The 22,033-nt window shown below is 39.5% G+C and overlaps 2 protein-coding genes across 2 annotated transcripts; one reads left to right on the top strand and one right to left on the bottom strand.

Annotated features, from left to right (window-relative positions):
* The first annotated feature begins 1,541 nt into the window (after positions 1-1,541).
* On the top strand, positions 1,542-15,383 carry LOC122672930 (NEP1-interacting protein-like 2). The gene is made up of 5 exons (XM_043870442.1): positions 1,542-1,996; positions 8,030-8,208; positions 8,382-8,465; positions 14,817-14,981; positions 15,087-15,383. Exons 1-5 carry the CDS (start codon positions 1,759-1,761, stop codon positions 15,210-15,212), a joined length of 792 nt encoding a protein of 263 aa, XP_043726377.1. The 5' UTR covers positions 1,542-1,758; the 3' UTR covers positions 15,213-15,383.
* A 3,027-nt stretch (positions 15,384-18,410) lies between these two features.
* LOC122638237 (protein trichome birefringence-like) lies at positions 18,411-18,957 on the bottom strand. The gene is made up of 3 exons (XM_043831104.1): positions 18,864-18,957; positions 18,600-18,758; positions 18,411-18,493 (listed from the first exon to the last, which is right to left on the bottom strand). The coding sequence occupies exons 1-3, from the start codon at positions 18,920-18,922 to the stop codon at positions 18,421-18,423; spliced, it is 291 nt and encodes a 96-aa protein (XP_043687039.1). The 5' UTR covers positions 18,923-18,957; the 3' UTR covers positions 18,411-18,420.
* Between the last annotated feature and the right edge of the window lie 3,076 nt (positions 18,958-22,033).

Raw genomic sequence — 22,033 nt, forward strand, 5'->3', positions numbered from 1 at the left:
TGTGTTTTAGAAGGAAACACATTCTAAGAATGCATTCTCAAGGTAAATGGCTTCAATGTGGGCTCCACATGGTCACATTGTGCGGGCAATAATTCCACGAATCATTTTCAGTACGGGAAGGTGATCCGGGGTGCGGGAAGGTGGGCCCCACACATCTAAGATGAATTCTGAGTTGTACAGCAGTACTGGTCGATCCAACTGGTTGATCCAATAGACCAGTAGGGATGGACTAGTAGGTAATTTCCCGCTGTTTTTGCACGTGAGTCCCACTAGGGTCTATGTCAAGCCAAGGGCATTGTCCTTGCACCATTTGTGGCCATTAAACCATGTTTAAACATTTATAATGAATTTTAATCCTGTTTTGGTTAAGGAAGGTCTGCACCTTAGGTTGCCCATCATCAGGTGCATGGTACAGCTACACAGGTCTGGTAGTTGCCTCTGGTTCGGTAGGTATGACATTACCGGAGATTTTCCTTAAAAAAAAATGAGCACCGGATCGGTGCACCACAGGGTTCTAGTGGGTAAGACCCAAGATCCATCGGGTTTTGGACGTACATTCGGAGTTTGGGTCAGGGCCCGGGTATGGGCGTAACAATAGGGGTCCTGATAGATATGGTGTTACAAACAAAAACTAGACATTTAAAGATTTTTACCCCTTTGGGCGTAAGCTTGGACAAGGGCAGTTTGGAATAACTTATCTAGGAAGGGAAGGAGAAGATAGCCATAGAGGGAGCAACAACGGAAGGGTTCTCCGAGGGCTACTCCGACAATAGTAGGGGACTCCGATAGTGAGAGGAAGGAGTGAGAGAGGAGAGAGAAATTAATCAACAGGGTTAGACTACAAACAAATGGGGATAAATATGTAAAAACACCTCAATTAAGGATATTATGGTATTTAGTTAATATTTGGGAGATGACATCATCACTTAACTGTTCTCATCTAACCTTAGGGTTATGTTTGCAAGAATCTTTCAAAATACCGGGGAAGTTTATGAAATAGATGAAATCTTAGGGGTGATAGATGTAATTATTTAAAATCCTAAGGGTGCTAGATGTAAATTGTCCTTTTTAAAGAGTAAAGGAAAAAGAGTGTTGCTTGGTCACCCGCCTCTATGCCCAAACACAGTGGGTATCAACATGACCACCCGGTCCACCCCACCCCCATCTTGGATGCGTGACATCCTCTCCCATGGCCCCATGTTGGTGCAGGGCCAATGCGACCAAACAGCTTTCTCTCCAAAGAGCAATTAAAAACAATTTTTTCGGTTTGTCATCATGTTACTGTCCCTTTTTTGTTAAATAGATTTGGTTCTGAGTTCGGTTTCTTTTTTTGGCTTCGGTCAGGCCATTTTGTTGATCCGATCGGTTCACTTCTACCGGTTTTGAAAAATCAAACCGGAAAGCATTGGGTTCGATTTGGGTTGAACTGGTGGAATCGACCATTTTCATCTGATCTGTCATGTGCCCGTGGTTGGCTTGGCGTGTAGGAAAAGTTCTTAGCACTTAGCAGGTATGGCGTATACGAGTCAGAGCGTACCTCTCACCTTTTTCTCTTCTTCCTTCTGTCATTTCCTCGTACCTTCCCTCATGAAAACCCCAACTTTTTAGCTGCATGGTTGGGTTGTCAATTGTAATGGTTTGCTGAACACTGGCACAAAAGTGTAGGTCAAACGTGTCCTTGCTTGAAGGACCTTCGCGGTTGACGTGAAGGAATTAGGGTTCGTATCGGAGAAATTAGGTTTATTCATTTCAACCTCGATGGAGGTGGTCCGTTACTGCAACTGTGACGGATTCCGTAACGGCTCCGGTGTTTGTAGATTGTGCCGCAGCTCTGTCCCGGCTTCAAGCGGAGTGTCACCCCCTCATTCTAATGTTCCAGCAATGTCAAGTGGTGATGACGGGGGAATCGAAGACAGGGAGAATGGGATGTCTTACTATATTCCCAAATTTTTCGTTGCGGCTCTGTCTGGAGCTCTTACAGGACTTTTTGCCCTAGGTAACTCGATGTCTGCTTCATTTTCTTATAGTCTTAAATTGAGTGCCAATATATGGGTTGAATTATACATGAATTAAGCTATGCATTCAACCTGGTATTGCTATTATTAGTTATTGGATTCTATGTTGTTTCTAGTACTCCAAGATTTTGAATTTGTTCTATGTTTTGGGATTACTGTTCCACCCGCTCATATTCACATTAAATGCCAGTGATCTTGTTAATCTGCAAACATCGATTCCATTGTCTGCTTAGAGAATTTTTTTGCAATGAAAGCGAAAATTTTCGCTTTTATTATTTTCTAATTTGAGATAACTGTCTTCTCTCCTGTGTATACCTATTGTTTCATTGTCTAAGAGCAATGAAACCTAAAGCTTGTCAAATTTCTAGCTGGTGATTTTGCTGATGTTTTCATCTTGTCCCCATTTTGAATTAATTTACTGTAGTCATGAAATGGTAATTGCTTGTGGTCCTGGGGATTTATGTGTGAGATTATTGTTTGTTGTGAATAAGAAGATAGGTAATGTTATCAAAGGGGGTATATTAGAAGAGGGTATGTATGTTGGAAGACGTGTGAGAGAGCAATTTTAGATGCATCTCTGGTGGTTTGCGTACACATCATGTTATTTGGAGTGTTTGTGTTTGATCCTTTCTCACTAACCTTCGCCAATTGCTGAAGGGGTAGGGAGTTATTGGTGTGATGAATCTTTTGAGTACAATTGGTTGGAAGGCACTTGTGTGTACATTTTACATTAGGGAAAAGTCTAGGGAGTTGGAGAAGTGTCTTGAGTGATGCTTGTTGCACATGAGAGTGTTATAGTCTTTGGAGCATGATTGGGGTTTAATTATTGTTATAACAGGTTGATTCTAGGGCTTGTTTGAGTGTTTGTGAATGTCTAGCATTAACCTGAGTATCAAATTACTTTTAATGAAAAGGTTGACTTTAAATGCCAAATCAAAATAAACTTCATGACTCATTTGATCAAGGAAGATATTTCAATGTCTGGATATGGGTTTGGATTTGGAGCATAGAAGGACAATTTATAGTTGAATGTCTCCTGCTCGGTTGCTTATGCTACTTCCAAGAATCAAGTTATAGGTTCCTAGGCCATTAGGTGATGTGAATGTCTTGATTTCTTCATCAGTAGACATTGGTGCCTTACCTTTGTCTGCTGTTGCTGGTGGAACTTGGGTAGGAACACTTGGCTTGTAATGTAGTTCTAGATAGGGTAAAGCCCTACTAGAAGCCAATTAAACCAGGACCAATAACAAGGAACTAAGGGGCTGTTGGTTCTGCAGTTTCACTAGGACAGAATTGCAGTTTTAGGTCAAATCTAGGTTTTAGGTTAGGATAATGGAAGGGGGGCTTAAGGGTAGAATGGGAAATATGAGAATATATTCAAATCAGGTCACAGGAATTAGGTCAAATTTGAATCACTTCCCAAATTAGGGTTAATAAAGGTATGGTGAAAATCTGAGTTCAATCAGATGGCTGGTTTGGTAGATCTAAAAAATCACCTTGTATGTGACCTTCTAGAAGGAAGAAGAATAGTTGCAGAATTTCTTACTTGTTGCAGGTCTTCAATGGCAGCAGCTTTGAAGATGAACAATGGGGTCTCCCGATCTTCACGATGCAAGGAGTCGATTGGAGATCCACCAATCCCTTCCACCTTGAGATCCACAAGGATATAGACTCACAAAGAGCAGCAGCAATGGCAACAAGCATAAAGCTAATTTTTATTTATCAAATTCGTATGTAATGCTGACCTCCCTTACAAACTTATATAGAAGACTCAAAAAGAGACTTAGACACTAAAAAGGAATGGCCTAACCCTATCCCTAACCTATTAGGTAACTTAAACTGACTAGGAAACTAAAATACTAAAAGAAATAGACTCAAAACATGGCTGGACTTATAGAGTCCTAGTCCAACCCAACTTACATCACATGACCACTTAACCAAGTCACATGATCACTTAAATTGAACCAATTGGATGCAGCCAATTTGAACCGGTTCAATTAAAAAACATAAAAATAAACTAAGTATTGGGTTAATCCCGTATGCAACCTCTATACCCTTAGTTTAGGCTCATTAAAGTGGCCTATTACATAGAAAACCCTTGGGATCAAAGGCCCACCATATATATATCCCAACCCTAGACTTATTCCTAATAAGATAATCCCATTTGGGTGATGAATCTGCATCAGCTTGCCTGCTGAAAAATTCTGTTTAGCCTCTCCGGACTGTGAGTTAGGACTCTGAGTGGAGTTAAGTAGATCTTCAGTTTCAAGGGTCCTTCTCAAAACAGTTTTTCAAACTGAGAATGTTTGTCACGAAAACAACTGGTCGTCTTCTTCATCAGCACCCATACGTGAGAGAAGATCATCCAATTTTTCCATGTATACTCTTCAACTGTCATAGAATCTTGACGAAGAGTGTTATGCTGTTTATGTAGTCGTTGTCAAAAAGTTGATGGTAGATACTTCTCTTTCAGCATCTCTTTCATCTCTTCCCAAGTTGTAGGCTCTTGTTGATGATGATACAACTTATCTTCATGAGTGCGCCATCACTCCCTTGCTGTCCTTGTTAACTTTGTACGGGTCAGCTTCATCTTTCACTCCTCTAGTAGGTTGAACCTGTCAAAGTAATCGTCGAGGGCGCACAACCAATCATATAATAGCTGTGGGTCGTGTCTCCCATTGTACTCCTTTAACTCCAGCCTAACCTTGTGCTTTCATCACCTCGCCGTTAGTTCAAATCATGATCAAAGTGTGCTGTGGTATAGTCTTCTTGGTAGGTTGGATTATTGATGGTCCTGTGGTGTAAGGATTCCTGTGCCAGCCTTCTTTGGTACTGATTGGTAGTCTGGGATGTAGCTGGTGGAGGTTGATGTTCACCCATGTGATCCTCTGGGGTGGGTTGTGGTTGTGAGTAGTTGTTACCACAATGTGTTACTACATTGACAGACAATGATACAGCCAGCTGTGCATTCAACTGTTTCTCCATAGAGTTCACCCTGTACGACAAATTTGTGATTAGATCAAACAATTGATGCAGTGACAGTTGTTCTCCAGTAGGGGTGATACTCTTCAAATCTCATTAATCTCAATCAATCGTTCTCTATGGTCAATGACCCTAACAAGTGATTCATAGAAACTAAATTAAAATCCTAATCTAACTAGGAAAAGTAAATCCTATTGGCTATTACAAATCATAACTGAAATAGGAAATAAAAATAATTAAAAATATACCTAACGAGTCTCCACGCAGTTGGTAATTAAACTTCCAACTTGATCTCCAAGCTAGCTGGCCGTTGGGCCCATAAGATATGCAAGTCGATCTCTTCATATTATGTTGGCTCAATGTGGGTTTGAATAAACCCTGGATATGGGCCAGGTACATGCCCGCCTTAGAGCCCAATCGAATGACCATATCTCTACATCAGCAATATTTTGATTAAATTCCATGCCAGTCTAACTTATCCATGTGTTATAATGCTTTAAAATTGTTTAACAAAATCTTTTTTTTTTAACTGTGAAGAAGAAAAGGACTATTGGAAAAACCAGGGAAAATCCTTATGCATGCTGGGCTATATGGTTGGGATGGCTTACATAGTTAACAATGTGGCCTATCCTTGAAGTTCCCATCGGACAGTTAGAATGACCTCAAACGATAGTCGGCGTGTCAAAACGCTTCTTCCTCTGAGCTTTAACAGAAACGGGGTTCTAAGATTCTAATGGTTTCTAGTAACAGGATCCATTTAGAGAATCCAAAGTGGTGCTTCTGAAACTCTTATGGGAGTTGTTTTCTGTAAATTGGAGGTCCATGTAGACAAGTGCATGCAATGACTGGAATTCCATTTGTCTTATAGGAGTTGATTTCTATGGGCCTTGGTGCAATGGTAAAGGTTGCTCCATTGTGACCAAGTGGTCACGAATTCGAGTCTGGAAACAGCCTCGCTGTGAAAGCAGGGGTAAGGCTGCGTACATTATGATCCTACCCAGACCTGGGCATGCCCTTTTTCTTCTGAAGATGATTAAGGTTCCTTCTATCTATTTTTCTGTTCTCCGAAAGGCCTAATTAAGGCCTAATTTGGTATGATTTCTATTTCAATTTTAGGGGGTGATTTCTATTTCGGAATTTATTTGGTTTGATTTTTGCACCTTATTTCAGTGAAATAGAAATCAAGTGGAATAGAGATTCTGAAATAACTGAGGAGCTGTTTCAGAATTTTTATTTCATTTGATATTTTGACTTCACTCTTGCTCTTTAATGAGCATATGGTTAATTTGATGGGAAAATAGTAATTTCATGTTAAAAGTGAAACACCACCCTTCTTCTTCTCCTAATGGTCTCACCACCACCAATGCCACCACTATCCCGCCACTGCCACCTCACCACCACCACCACCACGACTCTCACGCCACCACCTCCTGCCACCGCCACCACCACCACCCTGCCCTAAGAAATATAGAGAATCTATTCTCAAAAATTGAACTACCAAATGGATTTTTTTTATTCTTAAAATATTTCATATTGATACAACCAAAACAATTTCAATTTTTGGACCAAAAATTTATTTATTGCCTATTTCATGAAATCAATTCAAAATTGAAATAGAAATCATACCAAATCAGGCCTTTAGCTGAGATGGGAGGAGAGTAGGAGATGGCAAGGCCATTGTCTTGGTATTTGCTCCAAACCCAATTTATGTTTAAAGAAAAATTACAGTAATAGCCTCGTTATTTGCATGGGTATTTTTAAATGTTGCACAAAATTTCTGAAGCGCATTCACACACAAAAAAATGTTCTCAGAAGCACCTTTTGTTTTTAAAGTTTCTTGTTTCCTCTCTCTTTTTCCCCCTGTTGTCCATGCTTTAAAAACAAACACTTAACCAAATGGTATTTTTTGCTTGGATTCTGTTTTTTGTTTTCTAAATGTAAAAGGGGGGGGGGGTCTCAAAAGGGTACCCAAACACAGTCTAAATCGTTCCACTACTTTATTTTTCTTCCTGACAGTTTGTAACAAGTTTCCTTGTGAAAATGTGATTCTATTTTTTAAAATTTCTCAATTATCATCTTCAGTTCTTGTTTGCCTAAAAGTCTTCTGGTGGTTGTTACTTGACTGAAATACCCTCTAATATCAGGGTGATCAGTGACTCAATTCTTAAGCACATAAGCTTTGATGTTATATTTTATTCTTTTTTTTAAGTATAATCAAATATAGGGTAAGTGTAATATGTTAGGGCGAATGTTTCCTACATAGCCTGTGTAAGGAGAGACCTCTCTGCAGGTCCAGCTTTTTCGAGCCACGTGAAGGAATCTTTTGGTCAAACCAACTGTTGGATTGAATTAACCACGTGTCAAGTTTCATTTCCCATTTCTATTGTGTGGCCCACCAGCTAGGACTTTCAACCTTGTATTACAAAGTTGTATCATCAACTGATTTTCAAACCTTCAAGTCTCCATGTGGGAAAATTGGCTTGAACTGAAACGCTCTGTACTGATAGATGATGATGTGGACAACATATTTTCAAAAAATGCCAATGGAGTTGCCTGTAAGTTACATAGGTATGAAAAATATTTTTTTCCCCATTAAGTTGCTATGGCATTAATATGATTATTTGTAGGGTAGTTATCCATGTAGCAATGGAGGGTGATGTTTCCAAAAAGCACAAGATAAATATAACCATCCATTTTTATGGTTTTTTAAAATCTAAACCTTCTATTCCCACTCTAAGTTGGGAGAGTATACAGTAATGTCAAGAGTAGCAGTACACATGCATGGACATACATGGGATATGTGCCAATTCTAAATGGGGTATTTGATTGAATTCGACTCTGAAATTTGACATGTGGCTAATCTAGACCATGTCCTCTCTATCCAATTGTCTGAATGGTCATATCATCTGTCTAGGTGACAATAGATGTCTTGTTACATTTGGAAAAATAATAAACCTTTGTTATAATAATAATTCACCTTATTTGTATTATGACGATATTGTTATCCTGGTCTTACTCAACTTTTCATACAGCTGGGGCTTTCACAGGAGCTGTCACTGGTGCATTAGCAGGTCGAGCTTCAGACGGCGGTGTCCTTCGCGGAGCTGGATTGGGAGCTGTTGCTGGGGCTATCCTCTCTGTGGAGGTTTTGGAAGCTTCTCGTGCTTACTGGTGTTCGGAGCCTTCTGTCTCTCGGAGCTCATCATCTATGGTCGGTAAATATGTGTCTTTTTTCTGGTTCTTCCTCTACTTTCATGACTGTGTATGAGTAACTGCAATTTTTCAGCCATTATATACATGTGCTTCATGTTTTTGTAAATGTTCTGGAAAGGTGGTTTTGGGATCTTTGGCCTAATTCTGACTTTTCATTCTGTTGCCTTACAGGCAGATTTTGTTGAGGAACTTCTCCACGGGAGATTTGTACAGGAACAATTTGCTCCCACAATGTTCACAGCCTACCGTTGGCAGGTGGTGTTACTCTCCTCAGTTGTGGTTATGCTTATATTCCTGCTTAACAGGTCAAATTAGAAGAATATATGTATGCATGAACGACCTAGTTGATTTGTATGATTGCTTTTGAGTTTTTTTTTTCATAGAAAAATTTATTTTGCTGTGCTGAGATGTGCTATTTTCACATATGTCTGAACTATTCATATAGTTGATCTTCAAAGGCATAGACAATTTGAAAAATGTTATTTACCCTTCTCCTATCCATTGTAAAGGTTAAATTCACTCTCTTTGTTCAATTTTTTCACATATAGGGTTTAAATATGGCAGAAGTAAAACTAGAATTTGCTACTTTCACCCTTTTTTGGATGGCTTGACCTACTTTTTCATGAAGAAACTATCCATGCCTGTTTACATTAATACATTAATGCAGATTCATCACCAAATAGGGCTTGTTTCATTAGAAATAAGTCTAGGGTTGGGTTACATACATGTTGGGCCTTTGATCCCATGGGTTTCTAATGTAATAGGCCACTTTTTTGGGCCTAAAATAGGGGTACATAGGTTGTATACGGGATTAGCCCAATACTTAGTTTTTATTGTGTGTTTTAATTGAACTTTATTGTGTGTTTTAATTGAACCGGTTTAAATTGGTTGCATACAATTGGTTCAATTGGTCTAATTTAAGTGAAATGATCCTATTGGCTAAGAGGTTCTTATATCCTATTGGCTACTAGGGAATCTTCTTTATTTTAAGTAGTTTAAGTTGTTTTTAAGTCATTAGGACTCTTTTTTGAGTCTATTTCAGTTTCCTAGTCAGTTTAAGTTAGCTAATAGGTTAAGGATTGGGTTAGGCCATTATTTTTTAGTGTCTAAGTCTAATTTTGAGTCTTTTATATAAGGGTCTAAGGGGGCCAAATATTGAATACGAATTTTGATTAATAAAAACTCAGCTTTATGCTTGCTGCCTTTGTTGCTGCCTTTGCTCCATCGTGAGTGTGCCTTGTGAGTAATATCAAGGTTGCCTTGTGAGTAATATCAAGGTGAAGGGATTGGTGGATCTTCAATCGACTCCTTGCATCGTGAAGATCGGGAGGGCTGCTACTTATCTCCTTGCATCTTGTAGATTGGGAGACCCCATTGTTCATCTTCAAAGTTGCTACCATTGAAGGTCTCTTCAAATCCAGTAAGTTTGAATATGAGATTTGATTTCAAACCTTCTTCTTCTAATCTGTCCAGCCATTCCCCTTCATTAGACCTAGTCCAAACTCCCCTCCATCCATCAAACCCTTACCTCCATTAAAACCCTAAATCAAATTCTGCCCTAAATTGCAGAATTTTAAAACCTTCCCAAACCCTAACTTCTTTATACCAAAATAACCCCCTTAGACCTGCCCATTAATACCCTATAAACCCTTTTCTCAAAATCCACCCCTAAACCCTAGATCTCACAAACAGTCCATTTTCATAAGGCCTCTAACCCGAAACCCTAGATTTCCAACTTCATCCAAATTGATCCAAACCTACACCAATAGACTCATAAAAACCTGCACATCATTACCAAATAAAACCCTAGCTCGAAACCCTAACCCTAACCCTCATTCTGCCCTAATTAGCCTAAGCTGTCCCAATCGACTAGCCTTGTTAGGTGAATCCATTACCCTGGCTCCTAGTGGGATTACTTCTACCTAGGACTACATTATACATTCTCCATAAGTAATGCAGAACTAAACTCGAACCAGGGTAAACCCAGAGGGAGATTAGTTTGTGACAAGATCGCAAGAAAAGAACCCAACCAGCAATCAGGAGAAAATCATTAAACAAACAAAAAAATAAAACAGATGAGATCAAACTCTAAATCTGGTTGAAGGTTAGTTATGGGCTGGAGAACAACTCTGCAAAGTTGGATCTTATTCTGACGGTCAGATTCTGAACTATGTAAAAATCCTACTTGAATGAGGGAACTGAAAACCAGGTAAGAACAGATCTTGATATCAGAAAATTAATGACCTTTAATTGGAAATCAGAGAATGATATTTTATCAGGAATAATCAAATAACTAATGTGAAAAGTGGATTGGAATTAAGGATCTTGGAAATCAATGGCAGAAACTTAATGGATTAGAACAGTAATAATGAGATCTATTCATTAACAGAATCAGAATAGTGTTCTAAACTCAGATTTAAGAAATCAGAACAAAAAGGCAGTTTTTGGAAGAGTTTGACTTAGACTAGTAAAGCTAGAAATCAGCCAGAAAAAATAAGATCTGTCACTGACCTGATTTAATAAAGGAAGAAGAAGAGAAGTAAAAAAAGGATATGAATCAGGAATCCCACTGATGCAGATAAGTCACCTAAAGGGCTTATGTTGGAAATAAGCCTTGGGTTGGGCTATTTAGGTGTTAGGTCTTTGATCCCATGGGTTTTCTTTGTAATGGACCACTTTAATGGGCTTAAAATATGGGTAGAAGGTAAGAAAACGGGATTTACTTCATTAGTTTAGTTAGAATCCTGTTTTGAATCAGTTTCTTTCATTATTTTAGATTCCTAGTCAGTTTATATTACTTTATTAGTTAAAGATTGAGTTAGACTTTCCTTTTTAGTGTTTGAGTCTGTTTTTGAGTCTTCTATATAAGTTTGTAAGGTACTACTGTACATGAATTTGAATAATACGATTGAGAAAAAAAACATAGCTTTGTGCTTTGTTCTATGAGAGAGTATGATGAGATGCCATTGGTGAGAGACCAAAATACGGTGAGAGGCCGTGGGTGAGAGACCCGAGTCTGAGAGAGACTACCCTATCTTCCTCTTCCCTTCTTCGATTTCTTGTTTTTTTATTTAAATGTTCTGAAAATTCCTGCAAATCTGAGACCCGATCGAAGTATTTACTATTTCTGGACCTGAAGTTTGCGATCCTCTTGTGGACTGGTTATTACTTGTGACTGGTTGATGCAGCATCAAAAAGCCACATCCGTAGGAAGAAGAAGAACCAGCCCCAGTCCCACGTGGGGCCCATTGAGTAGTTAATTAGGGTTGGCCCTTGGCCCCATCCTTAGTTTACTTAGTAGTTTGTTTAAATTTTCTATATTTAGTTTTATTTTTATGTTTTTAATTGAACCAGTTCAAATTGGCTGTATCCAATTGGTTCAATTTAAGTGAAATGATCCTATTGGCTGATAGGGTCTTAAATCCTATTGGCTACTTAGGAATCTTTCTTAAGTTAATGTTGTAAGTTAGAATTCTCCGCTTCCACGATTTTAGGAGGGAATTAAGTTGTAATTTTATTCAGCCAAGGAATTCTATTCCAAGGCTGAATCGTACTAGGCCTTTTGGCCCTATAATATATATTAATAAAAAAACTCAGAAAAGGATTAGCCTCCCAAAATCGTGATTGAATATTATTGCCATTGTTGCTGTTGTTTGCTCCTTAGAGAGTGTTGCATCCTTGTGGTTCGATCAAGGTGGAAAGGGTAGGTGGATCTCCTACGACTCCTTGTGCCGAGACGGCCAGGAGGATCTCCATTAAAGGTGGTTCTATCCTTCTCCATTGCTCAAGCTTGCTGCCAGAGGAGTCTGCTGCAGATTGACATCCAACTAGGGGTGTCAATAAAGCCCGGCTGGCCCGAACCCGCCCGAACCCGCCCTGAGCCCGGCCCGGGCCCGACCCTGATTTTTTGACCCTGAGGGCGGGTTTGGGTTTAGTTATAGTCTGACCCTGGCAGGGTCGGGTCGGGTCAGGGTTTAGATCCTGGGCCTAGCCCGGCCCGGCCCGACCCGACCCTGTATTAATTATAGGTATATAATATTACATATATATATATATATATATATATATATATATATATATATATATATATATTATATACTTAATATAAGTATTTTCTTGACAAAAAAAAAAAACAGAAGAGAATTGTACATAGATAACTACTAGCTTTGTCATCATCATGAAGTGGGAACCCATAAAAAGAGTAGATCATCTACTATTTTGATCAGGACCATAAAAAGAGTCACTGACATGATTGTTATTTAGTTGTAGCCCCTATAAGCTTCCAGGCCTATTAAGGGGACATCGTTACAATTGTAGAGAGAGAGTTTATACACACGCCATTTTTTTCAACATATTTATTAGCTGTCCCATAGGTTGAGATCCTATGTTACAAAAACATGTTCTAATGAGACACGTGGACGGTGCCATAAATCAGGACCAACCCGACCCGGCCCGACCCGACCCGACCCTGGCAGGGTCGGGTCAGGGTTGAGAGTTTTTTGACCCTGACAGGGTCGGGTCAGGGTCAGGGTCAGGGTTAAGGCCTCTAGGGTCGGGTCAGGGTTTAGGCAGGCCCGGCCCAACCCGACCCATTGACACCCCTACATCCAACTTCTGTTTCTAATCCTCTAATCCCTTCCCTAATCGATTCCCCTTTATTTTTATTTGAGTTCCATAAACCCTAAACAGTCTTAACTCTGTTAAGCATCAATCCTTCATCAGAATTCCCCCATATTTGGACCACAGTTCCCCCTTAGCATCCCCTCCACTCGACTTTAAGCTCTGCTCCCATTCTACCACTCAAACCCTAATCCACATTATCTCTGTAAAACCCCGAAAGCCCTAAATTTCTGTCTAGACCAATCTAACCATCAGAACCCCTTCCTACTACAGCTGAACTTTCATCCCACTGCCTAACATTCGGCTAGAAGCCCTAGCCCAAACCCCCACTCCAAACCCTAAATTCAACTCTTTTCCTAATTCCCAAAACCCGAAACCCTACCCCTAATTTTCTGATTTTTTGTTTTCTCACTCAAACAACATCAAACATATACCATTAGCTTCCCCTAGACCTGCCTAGCTTTATCATCTATCACACTGACTTATGATTCTAACCTAAACCCTAGAAATTGACCTAAACTTCAATTCTGCCCTATTGCAACTGCAGAACCAGCAGCCCCTTGGTTCCTTTATCATTAGATCCCGGATATTTGGCCTCTAGTAGGTCCTTTGCCTATCTAGAGCTACATTACTGGTCTTCATTACCCACCTAATCTTTAGGGTTGGTCTCTCACCAAACCCCAGCTTGGAATCACCACAGCAGAGAGAGCTTTGAATATCACATAATCAAAAGGAAAGCCAATTTTCATTAATCAAATTCATCTGCAGGGTTGAAGCCCCTTACAACCTTATATAAGAGACACAAAAACATATTCAAACTAAGCCTAGAACTCCTCTGGCCAATAACTTGCTATGGAGGTAGTCTTAAGTCTTAACTGACTAAAGCTATGCATGCAATGAAGGAAAGCAGCTTAAAACAAGGCTGGACTCGTAGAGACCTATTTCAGCCTAAATGTTATTATAACATTTAAAATAAAGAAATATACACTTAAGTGTACTAACTATTAAACAAATTCTCGTATTCCTACTTCCTATCGATATTTTAGGCCCACTAAAGTGGCCTATTACAGAGAAACCCCATTGGATCAAAGGCCCAACTCAAATGTAACCAATCCCAAGGCTTATTTCTTCTAAAATGATACCACCTCTGTATTTTATCTATGCGAAGAAGCCACATTAGGTAATGCATATGGCGTTTGGGTAAAAGGTTTGGAAAAATAAAAATGACAGTTTAAAGGTTTCCAGTACTGTCTCCTGCTTTTGGTACATTGACTGATGATTTGGGTCACTCTTACCATTGGATATATGGATAGTTCCCTGGATAGGTCTCTAATCAAATTTAGTGGTCTATCTCAATGACTTGAACTGAATATTCCATCGTGTATTGTCAAATTTACTGGCCTATCATGACTTAAACCAAATGGCTCAACACGTATTGGGTCTTCCCTTTCTTCGTCCATTGGTCTCTGTTCTTCAAACCAAATGGACTTCTAGTGACTTTCAAAATATTGTATTGACATGTGATGAAGCCAGGTTAGACTGAAAATTAGAACTCTATTAGATGATGATGATGATGATGATAATGTGGACTATATTTCCACTTAGATATGTGTGAAATGAACTATGAGATGGGCAGATGGCAGGTTACAATTGGTGTCAATTGTGGCATTGTCAAATATCAGTCTATTTTATATTTAACCTATTTGATAAATGTAGAAACAGGAACATCCTAATGTGAAGCATCTGTGTGCAAATTGCTGCGTTTGTTACGAAATATCTTCCTTAGTCTATGCATTAAAGGCATCCTTCTTGTCTGGGTCTGTTTTGTTTCGCTGTACACTTCTGTGATTTTCTTTGTTTGTGTACTTGACTTAGATTTTTGAACCCCCCGGGGGGGGGGGGGGGGAGGTTGTTATGCTCTATGCTTGTGTGTTAGCAACTTGATAGTTTGGTGTGACATTTGAATGGATTGTTTAATGTGAGCAGGTGAGAATTGCTAACACCAGTTATGATGAGATTTATGATATATATGGCGAATTGCCCTCCATAGGGTTGTCAGGGGAGTCATTGGAAAAACTGCCATGGCATGTGATCACAGATGAAGAGAAGGCAAAATATGGTGATACCATCTGCTGCACAATTTGTTTGCAGGTACATATATTTCAATAAAGATGAGACAATTGTATTACATATTAAGGAATTCTTTAACCTTCTACCTGTGTTGTTATTTTTTGGTAATTATTGGCTTAATGGCAGGATGTTGAAGTGGGGGAATCTGTTAGGAGCTTGCCACAGTGCCACCACACATTTCACTTGACATGTGTAGACAAGTGGCTTCTTGGACATGGTTCGTGCCCAGTTTGCAGACAGGATGTCTTGTAATCTCTAGTTTTATGTATAGAAAGGGTCAATAGTGTTGGTCCTCTTACCAGCCTTCATCCAATGCTGTTCTAGTATATATGTCTATTTTTTTTGGTTTATACTGTTTTAGTATAGATTTCTGTGTATGTAATTATGTATAGGGAAAGGGTTCCTCATGATGTCAGTGTGGGGAGGAATCTGCATGCCACTCCAATAGCGGTGCGAAAGATGGTATCATCCACATGGTCAAAGCCGGAGGAAGAAAATAATAATCCCTTGTGAGAGGGAAATAGTACTCTTGCGTCATGGTGATCCTTTTCCCCTTCTGTATATATATGTCTTCCTGTAACATAGACCAGATCCATAGCTCTGTTTGGCTCCATCAATCAAAGGTGTGGTGTACCCAACTATCCATCCCTATCTGGGAAACCCCCCCAAAACACAGCCAAAAAAAAAAACTCCTTGTATTGCCACTTCTATGCTACCAAGACGCTTTCCCCCACTTTTAATGCAATAGAATCCTTTACGGATTACATGTCTTGAATGAAACTACCCCCAAAATTTTCTTGCTTTGTAATTATTGTCTTGTTTGTATCAATGTTTTATGGGAAAGGGCTTTCTAAGACACAAGCGGCATAGAGGAGCACACTAATGAGGTGTGGTAGAATGGATTCATACATATGAGGGTAGTAGAGTCATTTTGTGGAGAGAAACCTTTCCCCATGTATTATTTGGAAGACAGTTTCTGAAAAATTAGGGTCAATTTCTTCTGGATGACTTGGCATGAGAAGCTTCTGATGACAGCTCAAATTTATGATGTGCCCGCTCTATTGGTGCTTGAAATTTGACTAGTTGTCCACATCATCTATCAGCCAGCTAATTTTTAGCACTTAAAACTGGTTTAAATTTTGGTATGATTCAATTGTAAAAAATGGAATGAATTAAAGTAGACCAATTCTGAATTTTTGCTGTTTCTAATCAAAATATTCACCTGGACATTCCTCCCGATTATTGCCGTTCCAGGTCGATTATAGGGTTAACCGGACCACTTCGGATCTGATCGGAATTGGAATCTGCAGGAGCCGATTTTGTAATCGATTCTTTATTTTAAAACTTAGATAAACTAATAAACAATGGAGTCGTGGCTTGAAAATGATTACCTGTTGCTAATTGGGAGAGATCTTTCATTCTGCGGCCCAATGAAGCCAATGAGGAAAGGTTGGTGAGGAGGCTGCTCATCTGCCGATTGGGTGAGGAGCCAACCTTTTATTTCCGAACATTATTTCGGCTAAGAGGTCACATTCGTGTGGCACTAGTACTATGCTAATAAATTTAGTGTTCTGCTGCCGCAAATGCTCTCTCTTCGTCCTGAGCTCAAGTGCTTATAATGGTTTGAAGTGTATAGTCCACCTGTGCCCGCCTAACGTATCTCCTTTAGTAATAAGAGTCACAAGCCCAGTTCAGGCTATCTCCATAGGTAGTAGTGTACTTAGTGGGTCGTCTCAATGCCTCTCTCTTTAGTCAAAAACCACTAGTTTAGTAGGTATAGGAAGAGCACCTGGTCATGTGCACTTACTGAATCACATGGAAAGACGATGTGGTCATCCTCAAGAGGACATGTTCTTGATTAGCTAGGTATAAAATTTTGAAGCCTAAATTAAGGAAGAGGTTTCTAGCAAGCAGCATAGAGGAGCACGAACACAATAATGAGATGCTATTAAACTGTATTGTACATTGAAGGGCAGCAAAGTCACGTGTGAGGAAGAGAGAGGTAGATAGAAAGTTGTTAGCGTATACTATCCAACGTTCCAGCGGCTTAGAGAACCTTTGCCCTTTAATTAATATCTTTATGTTGGATCTCTTGATTTTTCAATTTTTTGTTTTGTTTTGTTTTTTTTTTGGTAACAATTCTTTGTTTTGTTAAGACTAGTTTGGATTGAAACTTGAAGTGTGTAGGGGATATTGGGATTTAATAAATATATAAGGGAAAAAGAAAGTTGTTTGGTCGTGTGGTTTCTATGCCTAGATACAGAAGCATGCAAAATGACAATTGAGCCCTAGTTAAATAAAAAAATCCCATCTAAACAATGGCCTTGTACGTGCTCTCATTGGTATTGCATTGATGCAGAGACTACACAACCAAGCAACAACCTCTTGCTCTATATATAATTTCAGCCCCATCAAACTTACCACATTGCAGATATATGTGTTTAGACTAGAAACCCTAAGCCCTATAATTATTTGTAGGGATTGTCAAAATGACATCTCCTTAAGTGTGTTTGAAATTTTACACCTTTCAATTGCTTTTTGTTTTGTTTTCAAAAGTTCTTTTAGATAGGAGTAATAATAGGTTTTCAAAAAAATAAATTGAAAGTGACATCATTTTAAGAGAAAAGTTTTTTTTTTTTTTGGGGGGGGGGGGGAGAGTGTACTATCCATGCCTAAACACAGTGGGGGGCAAAATGACCACCCCACCCCTATGAAAGGTAGAAATCCCGCCATCATCATGCTCCCCCATAAAGAACGTTACATTTTTTAGTATACATGTGCAATGACATTATTACCCTCATTTGAAAAAAAAAATATCACACTAAAAGGTTAAAATAATAAAACTATAAATTATTTAACACTTTTTTTTTCGATGAAAAATTATTTAACACATTAGAGGTGTAAATAAGAAAACCCCTCATCTATAACACCAAAGAGAAAAAAAGGTAACAACTGTGAGGTGTCAATAAGAAAATCCCTCACTTGTAATTCTAAAGAGGAAAAAAGGAATGACAATCTACACTTTTTAAGGGTTAAATACAGGTACCCCTAAAATGTGCCCAATATTCCTCATGCCCCCTAAGGTTCTATCGGTCCACATGCACCCTTGAAAATTCCACGTACCACCCCTACTTCACCCCATAATGCCATATAAGTCCACACCGTTAATTTTAGACGTTAAACGCTAAAAACTAACCAAATTACTATTTCTTCTATCTTTTTTAAAATTTGAAAAGACCAAATTACCCTGACCTATTTATTCATTACTTGGAAAGATATTTTTGCCGTAACCTAATTTAAAAATACCCTTTTACCCCCACTATTTCTTCTTAAGAACCTAACCCCAACCTGCCCTAAGCTAATTTGAAGATTTTACCCCCACTATTTGTTCTTTTACAAATGTAGATACCCAATTCCACCACCACCCATTGCCGCAGCCACCACCACCATCCATATACGCCTAGAGATACGTCTCGTTCCTGATGGGTTCAGTCTCATGGTCGCATTGCCCACCTGAATTCCACTGCCCACCACTACAGCAAGAGAAAAAAAAAAAACTTTTTAATTCACTTCTCTTCATCCTAGATTTAATGGCGATGACAGATGTTGTTCATGGTTTAGAGTTTAATAGTTGAGTACCTGAAATGGGAAGCAGAATAGCCTCTGAACAAAACCAGGGTCTTCTCAGAATTTACAATGGCATCAACCCATCTCGCCCAAGTTGTAACAGCTCTTCGAAACGCCTCAACAACATTAAACTCATCATAGATATGGCTACCTTCTTGGTAATAGACCTTTCTGCAAGTAATGGGTTTTATTTTTCTTCTTTAGTTTCTTTAAGAAACAGAGGTTTCAATGGATAATTTCCAAACCAAGCCAAGGACGAGAGGAATCTGAATACACCCTTTTGAAGGTCTCATGAGTCCACCAGTGTCCCATGTTGAAGACGATGATGTCTGCATTCTTGTATTTATCAGAAGATCTCTCAACTATGTCAGAGCCGCAGAGTGAAGGAAGGGATGGGCAAAGCCAAAGGAGAAACAAAGGAGGTGAAGGATATAGGGCTTCTAGTATTCCTGATTTGGGGGTTTCTCTTAAGGTTAGGGTTTTTATAGATTGGGGCTGGGGCTGGAGTTTGTCCATTTGCCATTTGGGAAGAAGATTACTCTGGGCTGAGTTCTTTGTGTTGAGGGTTTTAATTAGATTAGGTTTTAGAAATGCAAGGAGAAAGGGAGGTGATATTGGTTGTGATGCAAAGAAAAGTGAAGCAAAAAAAATAGACGAAGATTAGGAAGAGGAAGAGGGCGGTGATGGAGGGTGATGGTGGATGGTGGTGGCGGTGGTGGTAGTATTGGTCATCTGGAAGATGAAGGCATTTTGGTCTTTCCTCATTCTTCCTTTGCGCAAAATGGAAGAGAATGGATATATCTACTCATAAGGGTATTTTGGTAATTATGCCTTAACAAGAATATAATTGTACATTACTCACAGTAATATGGGTAGGTTGGGATTAGGTCTTAAGAACAAATAGTGGGGTAAAAGGGTATTTTCAAATTAGATTAGGGCAACAATGTCTTTCCAAGGCATAAACAAATAGGTCAAAGCAATTAGGTCTTTTAAAATTAAAACAAAAATAAAAGAAAGGAAGGTATAGTCAGTTTTTAGCATTTAACCCTAAAATTAATGGTGTGGACTTAAATGGCTTTAGGAGGTAAAGTAGAGTGGTAGGTGTAATTTTCAGGGGTGAGTGAATTTATCAGAAATTTAGGGGGACATGAGGAATATTAGGTGCATTTTAGGGGTACGTGTCTTTAACCCTTTATGTAGTGGGAAGGAATGAAGGTATCTGTTAAATTTCCTATTTTACCCTGACAAATTGTTTTAGGTAGTTACTAATTGAGGATTAAGACAATGAATGTATCGTGAGTTTCATGATGGCTAGGCTAGAGCGGTGGCAGTTTATGCACTTTATAAATCAAAAGTTTGGGAAACATGTCACGAGCCATCAGAGGACTTTTTGGCTAATGAGCGCCTTCGGAATTAAGGCACTTCATTATAAATGGACCGTTGAGAATAACAAGCCTACCGTTGACAATGTTTAAAAATTTGGATTCAGACATGGGAACAGTCAGAATCCTAGTAAGTGGTGATTTGTTAGAGTTCATTTACTCAATAAACTAAGGATCTTATAACAAGAAGTAAGTTCTATTGATTTTCTGCTATTTTGTTGACTAAAAGAAAGAAACAATGGCTGAAAATGAAGATCAAACATGAATGGTGGATGTTTCAAAGGGGGATTACAAGAATAATCTAGCATCGGGATCAGGCTTGAGATGCTTGACTGATTCTGATTCTAATCGGGCAACTCACCGGATCCTCAAGCCATAATTGTTGTTGGCCCACAATTGTGGATCCGACTCCTCTCTAGGAGCTCAACGGTTAGGGAGTGCCCAGGGGGCATCCAAGGGATGGGCTGTACCACACACATCTCGATGCATGCCTAAGGATGTGTCCGGCATAGCCCAATGGCTGGATGCCCCTTGGCATGCTGGGCTCCCTGGATGTTTTATCTTTCCCTCCCAAGGTTATAGATATCGTTCTCTCTCTCTCTCTCTCTGACGGTATCTTTTACTCTTTTTCGTCAATGTCTCTCCCTCGCTTAGTTCAACGACTCTATCAATTGATTAAGGTCTTTCAAGCATAAGATTTTATTGTCTCAACGGTACTATCCTGTAGAACTTTTCGGCAATAATTTGGCCAACGAATCAACCTGAACCCTAGAAAGAGTCTATAAATCACTGTTATGGGAATCTGCCAAAATCCTTTGTAAGTGGTGGGGCGTTGGTGTTCTGTGGTGAACAAGGAGGAAGACGAAATGGGTGACGGTTGCATGAGGAAAGAGAGAGAGAGAGAGAGAGTTCAATGGGTAATTGGTTTCTTGGAGTTGATCCAGACTCCAATGGATTTGGCTCCTGTCCTGCCGTGGCGGGAGCTGGATCGTCCAGCACCCCCTGAGATTTCTCCACCTGGCCAGCAACGAATCCAACGGCCTTAAGAGAGAAACACTATTTTGATCCCATTTGGACTTTAAAACCCTCGTTACCCGACCCGATCCGATTTGTTCAAATAGACAAATCAAACGAAAAAAACCCTCGTTTACCTCTTTCATCTTCCTTCTTTCTGCCTTTCTCCATTTTCACCCTAGGATCTCAGCTCCATTTTGAACGGCGAGGTAATGTGACTCTCTCCTCTTCTTCTTTCTCCTTTTCTCTCTCTCCCTCTCTCTCTCTCACATTTTCGTTCTGAAACACTAATGAGGGGAATTTCATTGTTGGTACAGGGGATTTACTCATCTTAGCTTCGCCATCCTCAAATCCCTTGAAAATAAAGTGCCGCAATCACATCTGTACTCTCTAGTGCCGCTGGTTTTGGAATGAGCTTTCCAATCTGACTGCACAGCATACCGTTTGGAGCACTTTTCGCATTTCGACTTCTTCTCTCCATGTTTTCGACAGAAGTGTTTCTTTATACCAGTGAGATCACCAAGAGCCCGTGAAGGATGGTGATGAACACAGCTCTTTTCTGGGCATACATAGACTCTCTTCCTTGGTTCTTTGCTAGTCCTCTGTCTGAGCTTCCATGTAAGGTTATGTCCTCGTCGATGAAGTTGAAGATTTTGATCTCTTTGGAAACCCTTCCCACATATCTCACACAAGAATCTGTTGGTAGCCATTAGAGTCTTTGGTGACAGGGCTATGACTTCAGCTTCAGGATCTATTTAACACCCATAGGAAGTCAATTAAATAGTATAAGATCCATAAATCTCTCAGACCCATAAAATCTACAAAGAAAGAGAGATAAAACAGCAATAAAAGCAAGATCAAGAAAGAGAAGATTGCCTAGGGTTCCTGGTAAATTTCTCTTCTTCTTAATTGGAGGAGGATTGGATCCTGCAACAATTGAGAATCCGATTTAGATCAACTATTAACAAAGTTTAATGGAGAAAGCCAGAAAGGGGGAAGATGAAAAGGGTAACGAGGAGCCAGGTCCATAACGAGGGTTTTTTGGGTTTG

Source organism: Telopea speciosissima, chromosome 8 (assembly GCF_018873765.1).
Source record: "Telopea speciosissima isolate NSW1024214 ecotype Mountain lineage chromosome 8, Tspe_v1, whole genome shotgun sequence".
In the NCBI taxonomy this organism is placed as follows: Eukaryota; Viridiplantae; Streptophyta; class Magnoliopsida; order Proteales; family Proteaceae; genus Telopea; species Telopea speciosissima.